The sequence below is a fragment of the Toxotes jaculatrix genome, chromosome 20 (genome assembly GCF_017976425.1).
Source record: "Toxotes jaculatrix isolate fToxJac2 chromosome 20, fToxJac2.pri, whole genome shotgun sequence".
Taxonomy (NCBI): Eukaryota; Metazoa; Chordata; class Actinopteri; family Toxotidae; genus Toxotes; species Toxotes jaculatrix.
The window spans coordinates 9,236,755-9,258,964 of record NC_054413.1 but is presented as its reverse complement, the minus strand read 5'-3'; the positions used below and the strand labels follow the sequence as shown (position 1 = coordinate 9,258,964).

The 22,210-nt window shown below is 41.5% G+C and overlaps 1 protein-coding gene across 1 annotated transcript in view; it reads right to left on the bottom strand.

The window, feature by feature from the left end:
• prex2 (phosphatidylinositol-3,4,5-trisphosphate-dependent Rac exchange factor 2) overlaps window positions 1–22,210 on the bottom strand; it is an 86,896-nt gene that overhangs the window by 16,926 nt on the left and 47,760 nt on the right. The window contains exons 23-36 of the mRNA XM_041065593.1: window positions 20,547–20,708; window positions 18,063–18,285; window positions 17,747–17,954; window positions 14,052–14,231; window positions 13,405–13,499; window positions 12,644–12,726; window positions 11,699–11,789; window positions 9,234–9,362; window positions 8,272–8,313; window positions 6,925–7,022; window positions 6,652–6,798; window positions 3,834–3,936; window positions 3,520–3,663; window positions 3,278–3,392 (exon numbers count right to left, since the gene is read on the bottom strand). Coding sequence (XP_040921527.1) covers window positions 3,278–3,392; window positions 3,520–3,663; window positions 3,834–3,936; window positions 6,652–6,798; window positions 6,925–7,022; window positions 8,272–8,313; window positions 9,234–9,362; window positions 11,699–11,789; window positions 12,644–12,726; window positions 13,405–13,499; window positions 14,052–14,231; window positions 17,747–17,954; window positions 18,063–18,285; window positions 20,547–20,708 — 1,820 coding nt within the window. The remainder of the gene's footprint in view (window positions 1–3,277; window positions 3,393–3,519; window positions 3,664–3,833; window positions 3,937–6,651; window positions 6,799–6,924; window positions 7,023–8,271; window positions 8,314–9,233; window positions 9,363–11,698; window positions 11,790–12,643; window positions 12,727–13,404; window positions 13,500–14,051; window positions 14,232–17,746; window positions 17,955–18,062; window positions 18,286–20,546; window positions 20,709–22,210) is intronic.

Genomic DNA, 22,210 nt, shown 5'->3' with positions numbered 1-22,210 from the left:
TGGGAAATCTTGCAATAACCCTTACAGTGGTATCATTTACTGCTCTGAAATTGGATAATACTCACAACGCACGCTAGTAAAGGCGTCAGTGGAGGGGCAAGACAAAGACAAGACAAAACAGCAAGTTCTTGTAGACACACAAACCCCCCAAAAAACACAACTGTATCCACAGAAAAAACACGTCTTCTTGACCACAGAATAATGAGCAACTTTCTTCCTCTCTTCATTTAACCAAATGCAAAGAATGATGGCATTCGTTAGAGAAAATATTCACTTTCATCACTATTATTTCTCCTCATGCAATGTTAATAAAACCGATTTCAACTTCTAAGAACAACATTGCGGGACTCCCACATGCATATGTGGGTCTGAGGTGTAAATGGGAGTCTGTTAGGGTGTTGATGATATGAAAACGTTCTGAGAATCTCAGCCCTGCAGTTCACTCAGTTCAGTATTGGGTGTACTGTGCTGTTTCTGTCAGTCAGTCAGCCTCTGGCTCCTGCCCGTAGTGTGGGTTTAACCCAACACTGCCGTGGCCGTGCTCCAAGGATAACGAGGTGCCTGAGGTTGGAACGCTGCAGTGGAGAGAGGAGTGACATCACAGCCTGGCCTGTGGTCAGCCGAAAGACACATGGCAGTCGGAAAGAGAAAAAGAAAACTACTGGTAATGTCAACTCGAGAGCGACGGCGTATTCACTGACTGTTGAAAAACCAGCTGGGAATATTTAATTTACTACAATTGATACAAGGAAATACTCTGTGTGGTGCAAGTCGCCTGCTAAAGTTTTTCTAGCGTTCACTCTGTTATTCCATGTGCACATGAACGACTCAACCGCAATGTTAAATTTAAAGTACTACATGGAGATTGATGTGGAAAGCCCTACACCTGAAACAATCAGTCAATGAATGGTATACTATTATATATTATATTTTCGCATTATTTTTAATGATGCATTATTATGTGCCACAAAGAGCATTTTACTGTAAAATGCTGGCTGAAGTGGGGCTAATTTGAGCTATTTTAAATACCGTAGGGTGGTTTTTATTCTATAATACCGCATCATATTTTTTACATTAATCAAATAAAATCTTAATTTGAAAAATAACGAGTAGATACAGCTGTTAGATAAATGCAGGGGAGTGAAAAGTACAGTATTAGCATAAAATGGAAATACTAAAGAAAGTACCTCACATTTGTATTTAATTGCAAATTGTGAGCAAACTCCTGCTCAAACTTGCTGTATCTATATATCTATATCTATATCTATATCTATATCTATATTTGTATTCACCCTCACTGGACTATAGTATATACACAGTGGAATACCTCACAACTGTCTTGAGAGCTCAAAGAGCTGGTCGGATTTAAACTGAACTGATCTGCAGTTTTGGGCTAGGACAGGTTTTGCTGAATAGGAGACTGATTATTTGAGAAGAGTACAGTCTCCAACAGCTTCACTCTGGTTGTGAAGCACACTGCCTCTCCACATCCCTACCCAGCACCCCTAATGCTCCCCAAATCACCAGCCTCGCTCGCTTGCCTGTCAGCAAACATCTGCTCCGTGTTACTGCTGGAGCCTCTGCTGTCAATTCGATTAGACTCTTTCTGTACAGGTCAAACCGTATGAAAAATACACGTGCATACAGGCTATTCTGAACTACATGGCTGATTTCCAGCCATAGTCATACACTTGATATGCACTTTAACCCACACCAAGTTTATTTGGATAATTTCATTTTAAAAGGTGCTCCAGGTGTTATGTCTTTTTTCCCTGTGGTATCTAAATTAGAATAGTGACATTTTAGAGACTGACAATAAAGACCACACTGCAGCCTGCAAACAAGGACTCAATAAAATGAAAGAGATGCCCAAAAATGCCAATATTCTACTATTAAAAGGTTGTGGAATCCCAGAAGATCAGGCAGACAATATTATCACACAAAGAGATGGAAGGACAGTTGGAAAGGCACAGAAAGATTAAATGACCACATACAATTTGTTTCTCAATTGTGCTCAGGGAAATCCGACGCACACAGAAATGAATGCTTGAAATTCTTTTCACTCATCACGTTAAACGCTACAAACAAATTAAAAACTCTCAGCAGAAAGCAATCCCAGCAAAATTAATGCTTTGTTGTGGTGGGTCATCGCCGATGTGGCACATGGCTGCTTGAACCATAAATCATTCAACTCCCCCAAAGCAGATTGTCCCTAAATAACAAAATGAAGTTTTGCTATGAGCTCTGTTCTGCGTTTAATTATCCACACAATCAGCAGCAGATGTTTATCCCGTGCCGACGTGTCCACCTGTCGCCCTCCTAGGTATTGGATGAGGGAAACATACTCTGGGCCGGGTTTCAAATACCTTCCATGAGTATGACAGATTCTTTCTATTAACCAAGGTGGCATCAGTCTATACTGTTAAATCTTGAGATTACAGTATCTGCAGTTCATTGGCAACTGAGTCGGGCCTTAAATCAAATATACAGACAGAGAAAAGGCTTCGATCTAAGATAACAGAGTGTCCAATTAACAGACTTCAAGGGGATCAGGTGTGTGTGTCTATAGATCTTTCACGCTTTCAGCTTTGTAATCCAAATAGATCTGCACTAACACCAATAGAGGACATTTTGCAAAAGCCACATCTTACTTCTTAATTACACAGTCTCTAAGATTTTCTCAGTATTAATTCTTAATGTGTCTTGCACAGACATCCATTTATACAAAGCTGGTTTAAGTGTGATTTTCAGTCTCTGAAATCACAAGGTAGCATCTAACATGAGACAACATTGATATTCAAACAGCGCACTGTATAGGTCTGACACTCACTCATACATTCAGGAGATTAGATAAAGTCAAGCCCTTATTTTCAGCTCCCAGAAGTGTCTGTTTCTTCGTATCTCTTTCCACCTCATTAAATTATCCACGCCTGGCCAATCACAGAGGGTCTCCAGTGTGCAGCAAACCAATGGGGTGTGAGGTAACGGAGTGCAGCAGCTGTACAGAAGCACTACATCAGCACCGGTGACATGCTGGGCACTCTCATCCAATCACTGCTGCCCCTGCTGTGTGTGCTCGCAACCAATCATAAAACATTCCCGCTGTGTTTCTCTCAGCCAATCACCTTGAGGCCCTGCTGGGCATTGAGAGCCAAGCCCAAATGAAAGGGGGGTCATCTTGAATAACATTAGATTAAAAAAAAAAAAAAAAAAAAAAAAATCAGACAGCATGTGTAGTCTCAAAGTAATATCTGTGTGTATATGTCATATTACATACCTCAGTCTCTTGTAGTACTGTTTGACCTTATCTAATGAGGCGGCATTGATTTGAGCCTGGTATTCCTCCACTGAAACATTGTCTCTGTAGTAGTATCCCTCCATACTCTCCAGAGCTAGAGAGGGATCAAATGAAGAGAGTGAAAGCTAATGTGGTAATGTCACTGTATATGCATCTATCTGCCAGTGTTTACCATCATCTCTTCATACTGACATCAAGGTCTCCAACCACATATACCGTACCTTGTGTGAACAGCACAGGGTAGATCTTGATGCCTCCTCCGTTCTTCAGCCTGTGAGGCAGCTGGGAGAAGTAAAAGCTCTCCAGGTAGAAGCAAACTTTCAAGGCCTGCCGAGTGCCCTCCACCTGGTATGAAATGGGCATGTCTGTCACAGGAGAAGAGAGGGGAGGGGAGGAGAGGGGAGGAGAGGCATAATTCAGAGCACAGTTTAAAACTTTACTTAAATGCCATAAAATTTAGCAGTGAGGAGGCTGTAATGATGCTTCTCAGCAGAAGCCGCCATCAAACGTAAGCTAAAAGAGTCGGAGTACATACTGGCCACCAGCGGCTCCCCTTCAAATTGCTGGAAGTAGAATGTGACCTTCTCCAGATCAATTAGGGCCACCTGAGTGTCCTCCAACATGGCCTGCTCATCCGTCTGAAGAGAGGAAGAAAACATACTAGTAAGAGTGCAATGGAGGAGGAAATCCTCGGAATATTCAGATATTTAATTTGTAAAAGTAGCTACACACAGATGACAAATAAAAAGGGGAGCTCTTTTGTGGTTTCGGAGGAAGCTGCCCAAAACTGATAAAATGCCTTAAGTGCTGTCACTTAGCTTAGATGGCTGCACATTTGAAAATGAAGAAAATCTGTTAGAAATAAATGAGGTTACCAGACCTCCACTTGAGGCAAGCGACTTGAGGCTACATTAGCAGCTACTTGCATGAGACACCCAAATCTCCAACCAAACTGCTGGAGGTCATATTGCATTATGAACAATGTAGGGGCCAGGCTCTGTGATGAGATTGTCTGTTTTTATGTTTGCTTTAGCTTGTTTGTGTTTGTTTATATCCCCAAATGTGTGTGTGTGTATGTGCACACATTTCCTTTTTCAAACATCCACTCAGCATCCTCACACACAAACACACATCTGCTCGTGGCCACAGAGATAGCGGAGCTCGAACATTTCGGATTGTGATGCTCCGCGCTCCTCTGTCACCCCCTCTTCCCTTCTCTTTCTTCCTCTTTCTATCCACCACATGCAGAGGGATAAACACAGCAGTGGTGGAAGAGGATTAGGGCCTTTTTCTAAAGACACATTTGAGATGGTCCAACATGCGAAAGAGGGGGACCCGCTGCCCTGCCAAGTGACGCCTGCTGTGTGTGGGCAAGTTTATCTCAAAGGGCGTCACATAAACACACGCCCCTGACATACACACATTCAGTTTACACAAAATCCCAAACATTCAAACACACACACACACACACACACACGGCAACAGCATCCAGTCCTCATCTCATGTTGCCTTTCATGTGATGCCCTAAAAAAAACAAAAAAAAAAAACAGGAGCGTGCTGAGATTTCACTGGAACCACCTGCAGGCACTGAAACCCTGTTTTGTTCCAGAGGGACGCTTGAAAGGGAAATGTCTTGAGAGAGAGGGAGGGTGAGAGACACAGAGAGAAAGTGAGAGACAGCATGGCAGCAAGGAAGGGAGGAAAGCGTCATCGATTTCTGGGGACCTGATGTAAGCTGCACACTCTAACCTAAATAAACGGTCATCCAAAATACACTTTTACAGCACTTCCTCTGTTTCTAATTCCCAGTGACAGGAGACAGAAATAGAAACGACATCAAAATGCTCCTTCCAATAAAAAATGTTTTTCTATGTGGTTGATGATGCAACGAGCAGAAAAGGAAATGACTGCTTTTAAAGAATACATCTACAGTCCTGCAGCAACTCAAATTTTAGTTTCTGTCCCTCTAACTTACTTTAAGACACCTCTGAAGCGATTAAAAAAATCTTAGAGGGGAAGGTTAATATGGATCTCAGTGAGGTCTTATCTCAGTGAGGTCTTAGCTCATTTTTAGCAATCCACAGTGGCTGTTCATAATGAACTCTCTAGATTGCCTTTCCACTGCACTGGCCTCAATTCATATAAGAGAACAGACCAGACTGACATCAAACAAACCAAAAGACGACTACTTCAGCCTGGGTATGGTCCAAGTTTTCCAAAATGAGATGGGATCTTGATTTTTCACATCGATATACACTACTCAACATCATAGATTATATTCATTTAATATGAATTAAAAACAACTCATACATTTGTTTGTTAATTTTATCATTTTCAAGGCTGAATTAGAATGGAGGAGTATTTTGGTGGCACAACCTTTCCAAAACAGACAGATTGTGTTTTGCATTGAATTAAATTTCAGATATGCTATATATTTATGTTATGTGTATATGTTTATTTATCATGATGCTTATCTATCTCTAAGTAAATCCATGTCCAGTGGTTCAGAATCTGAGAGACAAGCCTGAACAACCATTTTTACAGTGAGTTTAGTTAAAAGTTATTAGTCTAATTGCTTCTGGTAGCAGCCCAGTCATTTCTGTGGGAATAACTGATGAAAGCTAACAGTTTGAAGAGAAAGCCACAAATAAACTGAGATTGACAGTTCTGTGCTCATCACTTTCAGTCAACTCCACAGAGGTTGACCATCTATTATTTAGATCATTTTCTGTTTTTGCCTGAAAGTTTGTGTTTTCAGTGTTTGGCCATTCAAAATATTCCCACAACATCAGCAGACGGCAGCTCCAGCTTAAACAGCAACAATATATAAGATGGTGAAGCTGTCTGTTACTTGGGTAATACAAGATGGAGGTCGGCTGTGGGAACTGACTCTGCACAGCCGCGGCACACCTCAACGATTCAGACCACATCCATACACAGTCACTGTGGGCAGACTGTGTGTTAAGCACATTTTAGTGATTTTTTTTTTTCGGTGCCCACTGTGCAGCCGGGTGGTGGCATCTTGATTGATGATCTATTGAAAATCCAAACGTCTCAACGGTAGATCCCACCGCATTTGCTTAGCTGTACCTCACCATTACCAGCCTTATAACAGAATGTGAGTACTACACACTCTGGATGGTGTAGAGGAAAAATATAAAATTATAGTCTTGATTCAAGTTAGAATCAAAGATAAAGTCTCTATATGTTTGTTGCAAGACTTTGTATTCTATGTTATGTACTGAATGGTAAGTTTAGACAAAATACATATGGGTACACACACACAGCAACTCCTGTTTTAGAGTGTCTGTGAAAGCAGATTAACTGAAAGCTGAGATTGGTCTGGTGCTCACCAGATTGGGGGAGAGCAGGGACTGGAAGTGGAAGAGCAGCCCAGCACTGGCGATCTGCTCTAGCCAACGGCGGCTGGCTTCCTGAGCCTCCTGAAAGTCTTGTGGGTCCGAGCTGTCCTGGTCTGGCTCCCTGCCTACATTGTGGAACTGAAAGTGGACACAACAAAACTTAACAGTGAGCTGAGAAAAAAAAAAAATCAAACAAAAATAAACGTTTCAGTCTATGTTGTTTTTGTATAATTTCCAATCCCAAACAAGACAAGTGTAATTTACCTGGTTGAGGACAGCCAGTAGGTGCTCGGAGAAGGCACAGACAGCTGCAACTAGAGACTGACAGAACACCATATCCCGACGCAACTGGATCTCGGAGTCTAAAGGGAAAACAAAAGGATATGAGACTGAGAGGAAATCCATGATATAAAAGAGGCAAAGTACAAACAGTAAAAGTAAGTGAGAGGAGCAGTGAGGAGGAGATGAAAGACGAAACCTGAGTGAGTGAAGATGAACTGAGTTGTAAAGCAGTAAGGAAAAAGGTTAAAAGAAAAGGAGTGACAGAAATAAGTGGAGTGAGTTTGTTATGGTAATTAAACAGACTTTTTTAGGTCAGGCTCAGAGACTATGGCAACTTTTAAGCTTTCAGTAAGGTGACAAAAAGTCTTGGTTGCTTTATTTTTTAATCAGCTGGGTATTAAATATTGTATCAGAAAAAAATGAGAGCAAATGACAGGTGTGCCCATGTGGAAAATAATTGGCTGCCATAATTTCCTGAGAAATAGGCCCCCTGAAAAAGTTCAGCAATCCACAGAGTTAAAAATGAGTTCGTGAACCCCTCAGAAATGAATAATGTGTCATAAAGAATAACCCCAAACTCTCTGACACTATTAACCAATCCAACAACCACCTTTAAAAAAAATCTACCCTTTTCTACTTTTTCTTTTTACAATTTGTGATTACTGAAGGTAAGTAAAGGAACATAACATAACCTAATTTCATCAGTATACTTTATAGTATACTAAAGTGCTGGCAGTTCAGATGTGCTGTCAGCCTAGTGCAAGTGCAAGCAACTGCATAGACGGTCAGTATTTATTTGAGCTGTCAAAGTCTGGTGGTGTATCTCATAGACTGGTGCTACTTTTTAAAACTTTATTTGTATGGATTTATGTAAAGAAACGACTACAAACAGAGCAAAGTGATAAGACAGAGCACGTCACCAGAGGCAAATGCTTGATATCTATGTCATTATTAAGATCTCTGCATGCTCACGGAAACATGAAACTCAGACAGAAATTTTCTTCTTTTCTTCTCAACTGGTGCTGCATTTGTGCGTCACAAAATCTACTCATATGTGTATTTAACAAACTGATATGTGGTCTTTTTAGGAGCATTACTATCCCCAAACTATGGTTTTGTGTTGGTAAGTACTGCAATACTTCTTAGTGCCTGTAATGAAAAGATACCATACAAATAATGTTGGAAAATTATTGCTGAATGTTTAATCCTTTGCTTTCTTGTTCCTTCCTTTTCTTTTTTCCTCTTTTAGTCATGTTTATTTGATTTTTATTTTGTTGGGTTTTTTTTACATTTTGTTTTAATTGAGCTTAAGAGGAAGGTAAGACAAACCTGTATACTGTAGTAAGACCAAAAGCAGCCGTGTCTTCACCTCTGGAAAAAAAAAAAAGCAATCCTGTGAGGCAGTGAACAACTTCATATCAACTTCCAAAGAGTCTTTCTCCTTGACTGCAAAAGTATGACCTTTACTAGAAACTCAACCCCATAAAGTCATAAATAGGACAATGCTGTATAACTCTTCTGCTCCATCCCAGCTGTTTATCTTCACATATAAGAAGAAAAAAAAAACACAACATCATAAAAAGCAGCCAAGATAATAACATAAATCCACATTTGTTTATAGTCATATCAGAGCTCTGGGTAGGTTGGCAGGACGCCGCACTGCATGAAAAAGCCATCATGGGGAGAGGTAAGAGGGAAAAAAGTGGTGTACACAGGCCAAGCTGCACATCAATATTAACTGTGCTTATTTGTACTCTCTCAGTCGTGACCGCCAGCTCACCTTTCCCAGGAGTGTCATGTGGCCTGCCTTGGGTCTGGGCTGTTTGTATCTATATATGTTTGCCTGTGGTAGTATGTACATATGTGTCTGTGTATTCAATCTGCGTGCCAATAATCACAAAACCACACACTCCCATTGGGGATAAATGAGGCCGGACTCTGGAAAAAAAAAAAGAAGAAAAAAAAAAAAAAGAAAATCAAGGGAATCTCACAGAGTGCAGCTCTGCAACTTTTTAAGTTGCTAGTTTTCAGCTCCAACACTGTGGCTCCAATTTATGTATCCCCAGACGGTTGTAGATTTGAAATTTCAACAGAGCAGGGCAGGTTAGTGGTCTGGTTCAACCTGTGCCTACAGTACTATAACAGAGGTTGTTATTGCATCGCAGAAGTGTGATGATTTGCACTGGAGAGTCGGTCAATTTCATGTACTATACCTCGCAAGCCGGGAATTTTTTTCCACGCTAAATACTGGATGTGATTGTGTGTTTCGGGTGATTCAGGTACACGCTGACCTTCAACATATTTTGCGATGGTTTGTGTGAGGGTCTGAACACTGCTGGGAAGGTTCCAAGGATCCTGCTTGACGTGGAGACGCAACTTCTTGGTGCAGTTGACCTTGGGCTCCATCTCCTGCTGAAACTCTGACACACACAGACATACACAAAGAATATAGCACATTTTGCACAGAGAGAAAGTTTTTTTTCCCACCTTTTGCATTAATAAGAAATAAATTACTTCACAAATACAGATTTCATTATTTAATTCAACCCCTGATGCATTTTCCTTTATGATCTCCACATCCAAAATACAAAATATCTTAATCTCATCATGACTAACCTGTGAGCTCTTTCCTCTCACCCCTCCAGCTTGCTTTCTCCCTGACTCTCAAGTCAACTCAATTCACAGATGTTTATTGCCATCATAAAATTTCCATCACTTTGCTAAAGCAGTCAGAGCACATCAAACTCTACAACACAAAGTATTTAAGAGATTGATTATTCTGTCAACAAAGATTATTTAATAAAAAGGAAATCAGAAAAGATAACTGTTGCTAATAAATTATACTCCTCTGAATCTTTCTTTTCTTTTCTCTTTCTTTTTCTTCTTTAACTGTCTTCCTCTCCTATAAATCCTCTCTATTCATCTTTTGCTTTCTTTCCTCTATTTCTTGCTCAGTCTCCTTCACATCAGGCTCATTTTCCTTTTCTTTCCATGTCAGCCTCTCTCCTTCTCATCTATGTCTTCTATTTCTGAGCAAAATTATAGTTCACTCAGACCCAGAACCAAGCCGATCCCACAGACCACCAGTTTTCGACTGGCTGCAATCTAATATTTTTGTCATCTCGTCTTTGCAGTGGCAAAACACAAGTGAAAAACCCTGTCAATCTGAAGCAACCCCTCTAAAAACTAGATAGTAATGGTTTGTAATAAAGTTTTCTCTGGAGACGAAGCCACCTTTCCATCTGTGATAGAAAGGTGGCTGTTTAAAAGAGGCGTCAAGGGGTTTTGGAGTGTGTGTTTGTGTGTGAGAGTGTGTGAGAGTGTGTCTGAGGGCGACAGAGAGAGTGAGAGATCAGATGCAGGAATGCTCCACTTGTTAGATAATCCTGTTTGCTGTGTTATCAACCACACACATTACTGGAGTTGAGGTGGATCAGCTCTGATCAAGGCCTTCATTTTCCTCCTGAGGGCATTTATGCATACAAACACACACATGTACACAAACACACACACACACACACACACAAAAACCAGACCTATTTTAAGTTCAAGCATATCTGCACTCACTTGAGGACAGCCTGACAGGAGAGTGTGCCACTGAGGCTTTACTTATCATAACACACAGAATAACTGGGTAATCTGCTCTTTAGCTTTTAGTCATCACACTCTATTAAAGTCACATTCAAGGACATAAAATATGCAAGGTTTTTCATATCAGAGCTTAGAAACGCCTTACATAGTACAATACCGACCACACTGGTGCAAAACATCCAGTTATCATCCTTGCGACGTCTGGGAAGCATGCTTACACCACTTACAAAGAAAGAGAAAGAAAACAATTGTTGCTTTTGAGCATAGTTTTCTTCTATCTTATCTTCAAAATGGGTTGAGTCATCTGAACAGAGCTCCATGGGTCATGAAAGGGCACCGAAAGCTAGTTTGTATTTGTAGTGGGAAATGATAAGGATATATTTAGGGCCCCCCTTCCAGCAACATTTCCTACGTTTTCCTGTGAGAGATAAAATGTAACAATAACCACTGTGGTTAAACACCAAGGCCAAGATGAGGTTAGGTGGCAAATGAAAACAAAGCGAAAACAAAATTATCAGATAACACGCGAGCACAAAAGCTGTTATGGGGTCACTTTTTCCATCGACTTTTAAGTAGCACTATAATGAGAAGAAACGGGTGGAGATGAGTATGCAAAACTAAGCGGTGCCATTTCAACACTACAAAGTGCTTCTGAGAAAAGAGCACTGGAATAAATGAAAGGGGAAAGTAGTGAAGAAACAGGAGGGAAGGATAAAGAGAGAAGAAAACGGCTGGGAATCTTTTTTTTTTTAAGCCCTGGAATTCACCTACAGTTACACCATGTCTCTACAATCACATCTGTGCACACACACATATTACACAACAGGAAGTTGCAGCCCCTATGCGCAGGCGGCTGCGACATTTTCAGCATATGTTCTGTTTTCTCTCAGTACTGTGCTGGTTGGGCTCGGGAGTTTCTCCAATATTATCTTTCTTCTCCTGGGCCCACTGTGTAGCCCAGAAAGATGCAAGAAGCAGAGCTACACATCAGCATAAAGACTCACAGGAAACACAGCCACAGTAAAATGTAAGATATTTTGAAAGGACAATAATCAATATTTTTGATTTTACATGTCTTGATCAAATGGTTTGACGAGTAGATGCACTGTGTTCTGAGAGATGAGTGTTTCACAGCCAGGGGTAGATCACAGTCCTGGTGTTTTACCTTGTAACCCTCTTCCAGGTGTGAAGCACTTGGTCTGCTCGAACGCCCGAGCCACCACTGCTCCTCTCAGCATGCTGGTGATTGAGTCCACCTGAAGAAAGAACAAGGGTCAAGTCGTGGCACTTACACGGCACAGATCCCCACCAAGCCACGATCGAAAGTATGAGGAGGGAAGCAAAAACTGCTGCCCAAACATAACCAACACCTGCTTCTCTTGCTCTTTCTGTAACACAAAAGCACACACACACACTATCTGACAGAGTTCCAGTGAATACAATTTGCTATGCAGTGTGTAAACAAAGCTGGGGAAACTGCTCTACAATAAAACAAATGACAGGAAGCAGCCTAAAAGTGCAGAGACAGCAAAGCACAGTTTTTTTTTTTCTGCTTTTCCACTGTCGATGGAGACATCCGCATAAAACTTCTCGTGGATGGTGTAACGGCATAATCAGATATGGCCAACCTTTGCTTCAAAGGTCTCGGAAAAGGTCAAGGGTCAACCCAAGGCAGTCACGATTTGCTCTTCCTGAGCATGAGGTAAAAAAAACAAGACATGAAAAAAAAAAAAAAACCCCATATGATTCCTGTTCTCCCTACACAAAGGTTTAAATACAAAAACCTTTAAAAACACTGAATTGCACATGAAATATAATAATTGTTTTGTGTTGGAAAATCTCAGTCAAATTCTGATGATGATGAGCTTTTTTTTTAACTGGGCTGATACAGCTTGCACGTGGGTAAAAGACCAATCAAATCAGTGCCAATTGAAATGTATCACACAATCCAATTAGACGACACAATTACTGAACTTCCACCTTGACAAGATAACAGATGAGTTGAATGTATTCCTCGGGAGATGAATAAAGAAAAAAAGATTCAAATTTTTTTTAGGCTTCCCACTAAAAGTCACATTAATCACATCTGTGCAGATGTTCACTGACCCACCTGGCTAAACAGATGCTCCAGGAAGCTGTGAAGTTTCTTCTGCTTATCGTGGGAGAGCCACACACTGGATGGCATCTCATCTCCTGCAGAGTTGCAGTTAAGATTTGTCAGCATTAGTCCACAAATGTACTGTATTAAACACAATTATTGTGTGTTGTCAAAACATATATGATCGCAAATACAGTATGTATGTCTGTTTATTGCCTTTCTTTCAAATGTATTTGTTCTTAGGTCTTAGCATGAAGAAAAAGAGTAGATGTCTGACATTATACGTGGCTGTGAAGTGTGTGTATAGTTGTGTGTGTGTGACAGAGACATCCTAAGAGGTAGTGGGAAAGGATATTTGACAGGATACACAGCTGTGTAAGACATTAATGACAAATCCAGCTGAGATGTGTGGCCAAACGCCCGTCATATCCAATTAGATTCAACTTCAGGCTTTTTTGTTCTCGCCTTCCAGAGAGGTATAATCATTCAGTTAGATTGCAATCACAACCTGTCACTTACGGGACTATCCTGAAACATTGTGGCTGACTGAGGTTATAAATTATGATACCAATCTGGGAACTCTGGATTTCTTTCTCACTGTCACACAGTCCCAATACAGTATAGCCATATACAGTATGTACACGTTATACAGTAAATACGACTCATAACTGTTTAATTCCTTAAGTTATATTCTTCTACTTGCCAAATACTGTCACTTCACTGTTATGTGGAGGAGGAATAATGCTTGTGTTCAGTGTGTCGCAGTTGTGTACCTGAGTCCATCTCATCACTGTGAACGTAGGAGCTACAGTGGCTGCTGCAGATACTGGTGAAGGAGGCAATGGAGTTTCTGTTGCTGTTACAGTCACTGATAAGAAATGATGGGGAAAACAGTTTAAAAGACAATATATTTGAAAGTGTCTATAACACAATTGTCTAATTCTTTAACACTTTTTCATTCTGGTTGACAGTTAATAAAATGTGTTATGCTATGCAAGCAGCTGCATTTCTTGTATGAAAGAAAATAAATACAGCTTTCTATCATTACCTCCGCCAAAGAAGTTATGTCTTTACCTGAGTCTGTTTGTTGGTTTGTTTGTATATTTGTCAGCAGTATTACGTAAAAAACACTGAACTGATTTGTACCTCACTGGGCGGAGGGACAGCCATGGGCCACGGAAGAACTCATTAAATTTTGAGGCGGATCCAATTAAAGTGGCAGATCCAGGAATTATTTTTTTATCACTCTCCTTAACATCGCAAGATAGGGGAATTATTCAGCTGAGTGCCATTCTAGTTATTATCATACTATGCTACTGAACCGTGTAATAGTTTTTTTTTTTTATTTAACTCACTGTAATTCTTTGAATTCTCTGAAAGTCTGCACCTCTTATGTAACCACCTTTCATTTCAGTTATACCTGTATGAGTCTCTGTTGCTGATTGTGTCGTGTCCGGAGTCCTCCTGCTCATCCCCTGCCACGTTAAAACACACTTTCTTCCCGTTGCGCTCCCCCTTCTCCCCCTCACTCTCTGCAGAAATATAACTCTCTGGGGTCCTCGCCTCTGTTGCTGGAGGGTGGGTGATGGAGGACAGAATACTGATGTAGGGAGAGGGGGGAAAAGAGGAAAAAGATAAAAAGACAGACAGGAGGGATTACATAAAGCAACAATGACAATCATCCAGAACTAACACTCAAGACAGCATGATAAAAACAACTTCTTTGATCAGACCAATGCTACACAGGACACTCTTACACGTGCCCCAACACAGTAACATTTTGAAATGTACATACAGTATGTACAGTATGTGCCTTCATGTGCGTGGGCTCAAGTGTGGGTTCCAACAGCTGACTGAGTGGGCCAAACAAAATCCCAACCTGTTTGTACTTGGCTTCCGCACCAACAGCTTCAGAGGGTCAGGGATCCACATCATATTAATAGGTCAAAACATGTAGCAGGGTGCAGCTGTGTCAACATGCTGCAACTCCGCTGCAAAGATCAGCTCCCCTCTCACTGTTCGTGCTGGTCTGTGTTCTATCAGCCGGCTATCAGAAGAGCAGGAAGAGGCCGCCCGGGATATTTTCACAGTTGCAGCAACACATGGTGGCATTTAAAGCCATATTCCAATAAATGCTAGGCTTGGACTTTTTTGATCTTTCCCCACGCACACGCTCTGACACGCGATGCCTGTTTACATTTCAGGCTTATTTTAATTTGTGTCCGCTTACATTTTCCATTGTGTCATAACATCGGCCTTAAGGACATATCAAAGAGGAGGCAGTGGGGAGGGGCCAGTAGAGGCCACTCATTGCTATGTGGAGTAAACAACCTGTCCCCCTCACGTTACTCAAATGCAACTCTGATTTTTATGCTTCTTTATGATTTTAAACACCTCTCCTTCCTCCGCCTCATTCCTCTCTCTCCATTGACCCCCTTTCTACATATTCACAGCCTGACTGGTCCACAGAGATGCCCTCATTATGGTCCACTCCAGGAGCTAACACAATGCCCCTCCAAAGGAGAGTGGCATTCCATCGCTATGGAGAAGCTCTCCAGGCTCTGTGATTGGCTATTGGTTAATAAAGAAGTGAGAGCAGTTTGGGGCCTTTGGGGCGCAAACTGACGGAGGGAGCAAAGGAGAGTAACAATGACTGGATCAGAGAAGGGGGCTTCAACAGAGAGCGAGGAAGAGGGGGAAAAAACAGAAAGCAGGAGAACGAGAGAAGGGCAAAGTACGCCGCTGCTTATCGCAAGCAATCAGAAAGATCTCTTAATCTCTCACCGGAAGCTCTTTAACCCACTTTGACACATTAAACCATTAGACATCAATCGCCTTCACTGCATCTGTAAGTGCATCTGCAGGACAAAGCTCCACATCAGGTAGCTTCATGGTAGGACATTTGCATAACGCTTTAATCTTGACTGAGGTAAATAAATTGGAGGACCCCAAAGCTGGGAAACCGCTGCCAGTCAGGTCGCTATTAATGATGTGCACAGAATAAGGAAAAGATATGAAAAAGGAGGAGGATAGCGGGGAGGAAAGGGGGAGGGGGGCGTTTGAACCAGGAAGGGAGGAGGTCCTGATCTAAAGCACGTCACTAGGCACGTCCTCACACAGCTGTGACCCCGTGTCTGTGGCCCCAAGACAAAGGTTCACAGGTCACTGCCTCAAAATGGATTCCTCTAGAATCAGCCAAGAAATTATGCAACACAGTTCTACATCCAGTTGTTTTCTTTTCCTAAATTACTTGAGGATATTTCTAATCTACCATGAATGTACTTCCTCTCCTGATTTTGGGTCGGGAAGGGGGAGTTGCATTTGACAGAAAGCACAAAAGAGCCCTTATAAATATGGCTACTTCAGTCCATTATTGCATCATTATAAAGCAGTGCTGTCAAAGTTAGGCACACCCATTGCAGAGAAAGAAAGAGACGCAGAGAGTGAGGAATGTCTGTGTCTATGTGGGCAGACAGGTGTGTAGAAAGCAGAACACAGAGGAAATAAAAAAGAACAAAGGGGAACTAAGGCAGCTTGGAGAGGGGAGGGTGGAGTGTGTGAACCATAAAAGCAGTAGCGACCCTGAGCCAGTCAGAAGACAGGTTAATGTGCAAACAAAACTAACGAAGATCTCAGGGGGGTTCAGCACACCCACACAGATCAGAGCATCGAAACCGCAACTACAAGTATCCCAACCCATATTTGTTCCACTGCTGTGAAACACTCGTCCCCACCCTTACGAGCTCATCCTTAACAAGCTCCTGAAGTGTGCGTGTGTGTACCTACGTCTGCATGTTTTGAACAGATAGCGGACGGTAAAGGCCATTATCCCCTCGATCGCCGTATCTCGCGTCATTTGAATGCGCGCGGATGCAGCTGCGCTAATTGGCAGCGACAGGAGCATGACAAAATTTGTCCAGGCTCAGTCATTAAGAGCCCTGCTGTGGGCTCAACTCATTAGTACCACGGTTAGGTGACAGCTCTCCTCCATCTAGCGACTTTTAATGCCAGTCTGCGAATGCTGCTGCAGTAGCCGAGGAGACTTCTAATGACTAAATCAATCAGATGATAATTTAAAGATTCATAACACACACATCTATTGTGATCAGTCAGCTGTCCAACAATGATTAACAGCAAAATACCAACAAAATAGTAAAGTTTGTTTCTTAACATGTCTCACACTTAGAAGGAGGTCCTAATAGCATTTTAGAGGCTGCTACATGAGCTGATATGAAAACATATCTCTGGTCCATTGTTGAATGAATGGCATTTCCAGAGGGCACCTGGACTACCGACACACCCTCTAGTTCATTGAGATTGTATTTCCTGTTTGGGGATGGGGGAGGCAGGAATGGTGCAGTGTTTCCCATTTCCTTTCCGTAGCCTCGTGCGTCTCCACACAATGAACCCACAAACCATGCTGAACTCAGAGTGGCCGGGCAGGAAACGCTGATCTAACACACACACACACACACACACATAGCATATCAGGTGTAAAATCCTGTACACAAATGGAGCGTGAGCAAGCCTTCATGCACAAATTGTGCAGACATATGGTAGAGAAAACCAGCAAAATGACTCGATGCTTCGGTTTTTCCTCTTCCTTCTGTTTCTGTCTCTCTTTCACATACACACACACAGGTGGTAGAGTAATGACCAAAATGTATTCCCGCCAAGTGCCAGATGCAGCATACTGACCATGCAGGCTGCTAAAGTTACAGCTTGTTATTTGAAGCAATCTGGTTTCACAGGACATTTCAAATTAAGTCAGATAGAATCAGTGGCAGGGTATGTCTTTCCTTCATAAACAAAAAGTGATTTGAAGTGTTTCAAAAAAAAATATCAATTTCACCCTTTGTTTGGCAATTTGTGGAGAATATGTTAGAATAGATTAATCTCAAACTCAGTCCATTTAATGAAACACAACACTCGGTCTCACATGGGACTGATTTTCCAAAGAGTTGTGCATTTGAGAAATAAGTAAGCAAGTTTTACCTGTGTGTGTTTTTATGTTTGACCACTTGCATCTCTACATGCATGCATCTCTACATGCATGCGACCAGACAGGTAAAGATGTTATGTATATGAATTAAGTATGTACACGTAGCCACTCACTCATGAATATGGGCGCCGTGTGTCTCCATTTCCTTGACAACAGTGGTGAGTTTGTAGAGGAGTTTCTGGTAAGCATCCAGGGTGAGCAGGTCATCTTCTCTGAGCAGGAAGCGAAGGCCGTGTCCCTCGGTCCTGCCCAAGCTGTGACCTGACGGTGCGGCCATAGTGGTGATGGTGTGCTGGACATTAACCATGGGGTTCAGCTTACCTGAAGCGACACAAACATGCCAGGAAAAAAAAAGGCAGTAGTAAAAAGGCTGTAATTTGAAGCAGATTGATTGAATATGTAAAATTACTCCACTATGTCCTAACTCACCCTGCTCAGCACTGCTGCGTCCTCCCTTCTCCAGAGTGTTCTTCCTGTTGTCCAGCTGCACACCGAAGGCACTACCCAGAGAGGTGGTAGTTTTGGGGTAGGAGACCTCCATTACGTTAATATGACAGTTTGTGGGACAGAAGTCGCTGCTGTGTAGGGGAGACACCTTGGCCTTGGCCTGCTTAAAGGTGGGCCACGCTCTGTTCTTCAGTACCCTAGCAAACTGATACAAAGAGAGAGATGCGGGTGGCTTAGAGATAAAACATCTTGGTATGTTTTCTTTAATGTGTCTGATAGTACTGACTGGTAGATTTATCAGCAGTAATCAAAGGTGGGGAATAGGAGTTAAAATTATGAATCTCAGCATTATATAGCTAATGTGTACCTCATGGGCAAAAGAATAGAAAGCTTCATGTAAAATACAGGACAGAGTATTAGTCGGCTCAGTCTCCAGTTTTGTTTTACATACATATGTACATGACAGCTGACAGAGAACAAAAAGCATAAATATCAATTACAGTAAATATTCCACATTCTTCTTTTTTATGTGGCAGCTCAAATATTTAACCAAATCAAAGATCCAAGACAGACACATAACATCATCATTGCTCACATATGCAACGAACTCCAGATCCCAACCTAACCATTTATCATTTATATGAATTGAATTATATGAGATGCATAGCAGCTTATGTCATCGTGTTGTAAGATAATATGACGCAAATATGTTTTATGTTACTATTTGTGATTTGATTTGCGACTTCATCAACCTTCAGGAAGTCATGGACATGTTTTGAATGTTTTGCAGAGGAACTGTGGCTTTAGTTTATCACAGTGATATCAAACACACTTTAGAATGAAAACGGTGTCGCTTCAAATAAAATCAAGATCCTTTCAGATAAGTTAACATCATATGCATCCTGTGTACACTGTTAAGCAAGTGCAAATATCCTGCAGGGTGGCTTAATGCTATAGGACTTTGTCTAACTGGAAGGAACATGTGAATATACCGCACATGTAACTCCTTCCATCCCCGCTGTGAAGGAAAACTTCCTTAACGTGCTACGAGATAGCATCTCCACGTAAAACACAATACACGGGGAGCCCGAAGGACTGCTTGGATCCAATAGCGCTGATACAGAATATCCCAAACACATTTTATTTCTCTGAAACATTTGGTTGTACTTTCCTTGAACCCTCCGTCTCAGGGCCTGCATCCTGTCTTGAATGTTACAAAGCAGATGCTACAAACCATTGGATCGGTTTCTAGCAACCTGGGCTGTCAAGCAACATAAGCATAACACAATGTATATGTTAACTAAGGAAATTAAACCAAACATTTCTCCTCAGTTATCTCAGAGAGTTGGAGTACGAAGCTGCTGCCCCAATGCGAGCGGATATGGTCCAGATGGACCGTGAGCTGACCGACCCTGACGAAACATGTCACCATGTCTCCTCTCTGTCCCTAGAGGTTTGTGAACCCTGATTTCCGTTCCCCAGGTTCACGTCACTCCTAGTATCCCTTTCTGTTCTGTCTTACTGTCTCTCTTTCTTCCATCTTTCATTCTTCCTCTGTCTGCATTTCTTGCTCCTTCTCTCATTCTTCCTCTTTCACTCCCCCTCCTTTCTCTCCAGGGGTCTGAGAAGGAATGCTCCAGTGCAGGAGGGGATTTTACACAACAAAAGTCCTGGCTGTGGCTGAGCATGGCTATTTATAAGTGACTGGTAATTAATCCAAGGCCGACTCTAATGTTGAGTCAGATCTTTTCCTTTCTCTCTCTCACGCACACTTGCACGCATTAGGATGTTTTGCCTATAGACACAGGATTACAGATGTGAATGAAAAGTGATGAAAATACTTTGGTTGTAACCTAATTACAAACAAAGCAGCAAAAAAAATACTACATATTCCAGACCTTCATACAGTCCAGTGATAAGTTTGCAAGTCAGTGACAGACCTCTTGGCTTAATATTTCTTCTCAACTTGCAGGTCAATGAGCCTTCAGATATTGCTGTGCTTCAGGTTCAACTTGTTTGCACTGTGTCATCCATTAAAGCACTTTGACATGTTGATGTCAAAGTGAGAAAACAAGCATCCATCACTGGCATCTATACCTTGTGTGTGTTTTCATCACTTTCCAAGGTGCTATATATAGGAGATTCTATTCAATTACAGCCAGTGTGCTGTGGAGGTCACCGTAAAAGTTCTGTCAGACTGCATCTATGCTGAACCTGGTTCAGCGGAAGAACCACTGTGGAGAACCACAGCGAAAACTATGCAAAAGTATGATTTCTACACCAGCTGCATCCTGTTTCTATTATTGTCAGTCTACAGAGAATTCCAGAAGACAGAGTCAATTTTCCTGGTTCCGGGTTGTGTAAAAATATACATATGCAGCTCATAGTGAAGAGAAATATCATCCAGAGCAGAGAGGCTGATGAGAAGTCTCTTCGTTTGTCATCAGGGTAGAACAGGATAGTTACCTTTCTGTAGTTGGTGATGCGCCGGTTGATGTGCTCCACCCTGTCACCACACATGGCACTGAAGCGTACCTGCAGCTCCTCTGGGATCACATCGCAGCTGGAACTCAACCTGCCACACATCTGCATCAGCATGTCATCATTACGTGCCAGCGCCTCCAGGATCTGGTCATAGAAAGGGCAAACAAAGACAGGGATGATTAAACCGATATGTGAATGCCTCTAAAAATCCCTTTTGGAACAACTAATGGCATGTAAATGAATGACCATTCATTTACATGCCATTATGGGGCGGGGAAACAAAATTAAATTTTGCTGGAGGGTCGATTTTTCTACAGCATTTCATGAGCAGTTAAATTTGGATATCTAAAATTTCCATGTGCTATTCATAAATCCACGGAGATAAACCCAGATTGTGATACATATGCTGTACGTATGGAGACTCTTGACTTTCCAGATCACAGATTAGATACGATAAGGAGGAAGAGAGACAAAACCTTCTGAGCCTAATGAGTTGCCCAGTGGAGGAGAGAAAAGCAGGGGAGGAAATGTAGCAGCAGGAAGAAACTGAAGCATAAGAAAACCTGTGCACCCCGACAGTGTTGACAACATTAAAATTCAACATCACACAGATCTCCAAGGACAATATGGACTGATGGGGGCAGATGTTTATAATAATACTAAAATTACTTTCACTTAGGAGGAATGGGAAACTACTCATAGGCGGAGGGGATATAGCGAGTTTTATTTTGTGCATGTCACTGGGTTTCATGTGGGGTGGTGCTTTTAAAGACTTGAGAGAACAAGGACTGTAAATCCAGATCAGTTTAAGACATGAACCCAACTTGTGATCTCTGCTAATTTACCATGAAGAAGAGAGATGTTGCTCATCATGAAATTTGGCAGTAAGATGCTTTTTTATTTTCCAACACCAGCGTGTGTGCATCTACGCCTAAGCGAATCCTCTTTCCTCTGTGTATCTTAAATCAATAATGATCATTCTGTGAACATCACTGCTGGGATGTAAAAAGCATGCACTTAACACAGCTGGGAACTAACATGACGAAAATAAAGCTGTCACTTTTAACTTGCATCAAGCCCCTCAATCTACACAGCAGGAGAGCTGTTGGCTGTATCTGTCTGTACTGATAAACTCTAAGACATTAAAAAAAAATAAAATAAAATTGCAATTTGTGTGATTTGAAATTTGAGGAAAACTGCCATGACAAAGTTCTTTTGAATTATCAGCCAGCATCTAATTGATTACAAATCCTACAGTGATTTCACTTCCATCCAAATAGCAGAAATATATAAAGGAATAATCATAATCATTCTGCAGTTAGTCTACTTCTCCCCTGTAGCCTGGTGAGAAGAGAGAAGCATTGCCATGGTTTGTTTATATCATTATTGTTCTCCCTCATCAAGTGAGGTGCGGCTCTGAGGTGATAAACATCAACAGCACTATTAATCACCTATAAGGTAATAAAACTTTCCCTCTCTCTTTCTCTCTCTCTCTCTTTTTTTAACCACAGCTACCTCGGATTTAAACAGCAATGTTTGCTTCATAAATTCTGATAAAATTTGGCAAATGTGAAACTATTTTGTGCTTTAATTGTAAAAATTACCAATTCAATTAATCAAGTTACCACACTATCACATTACTGAGT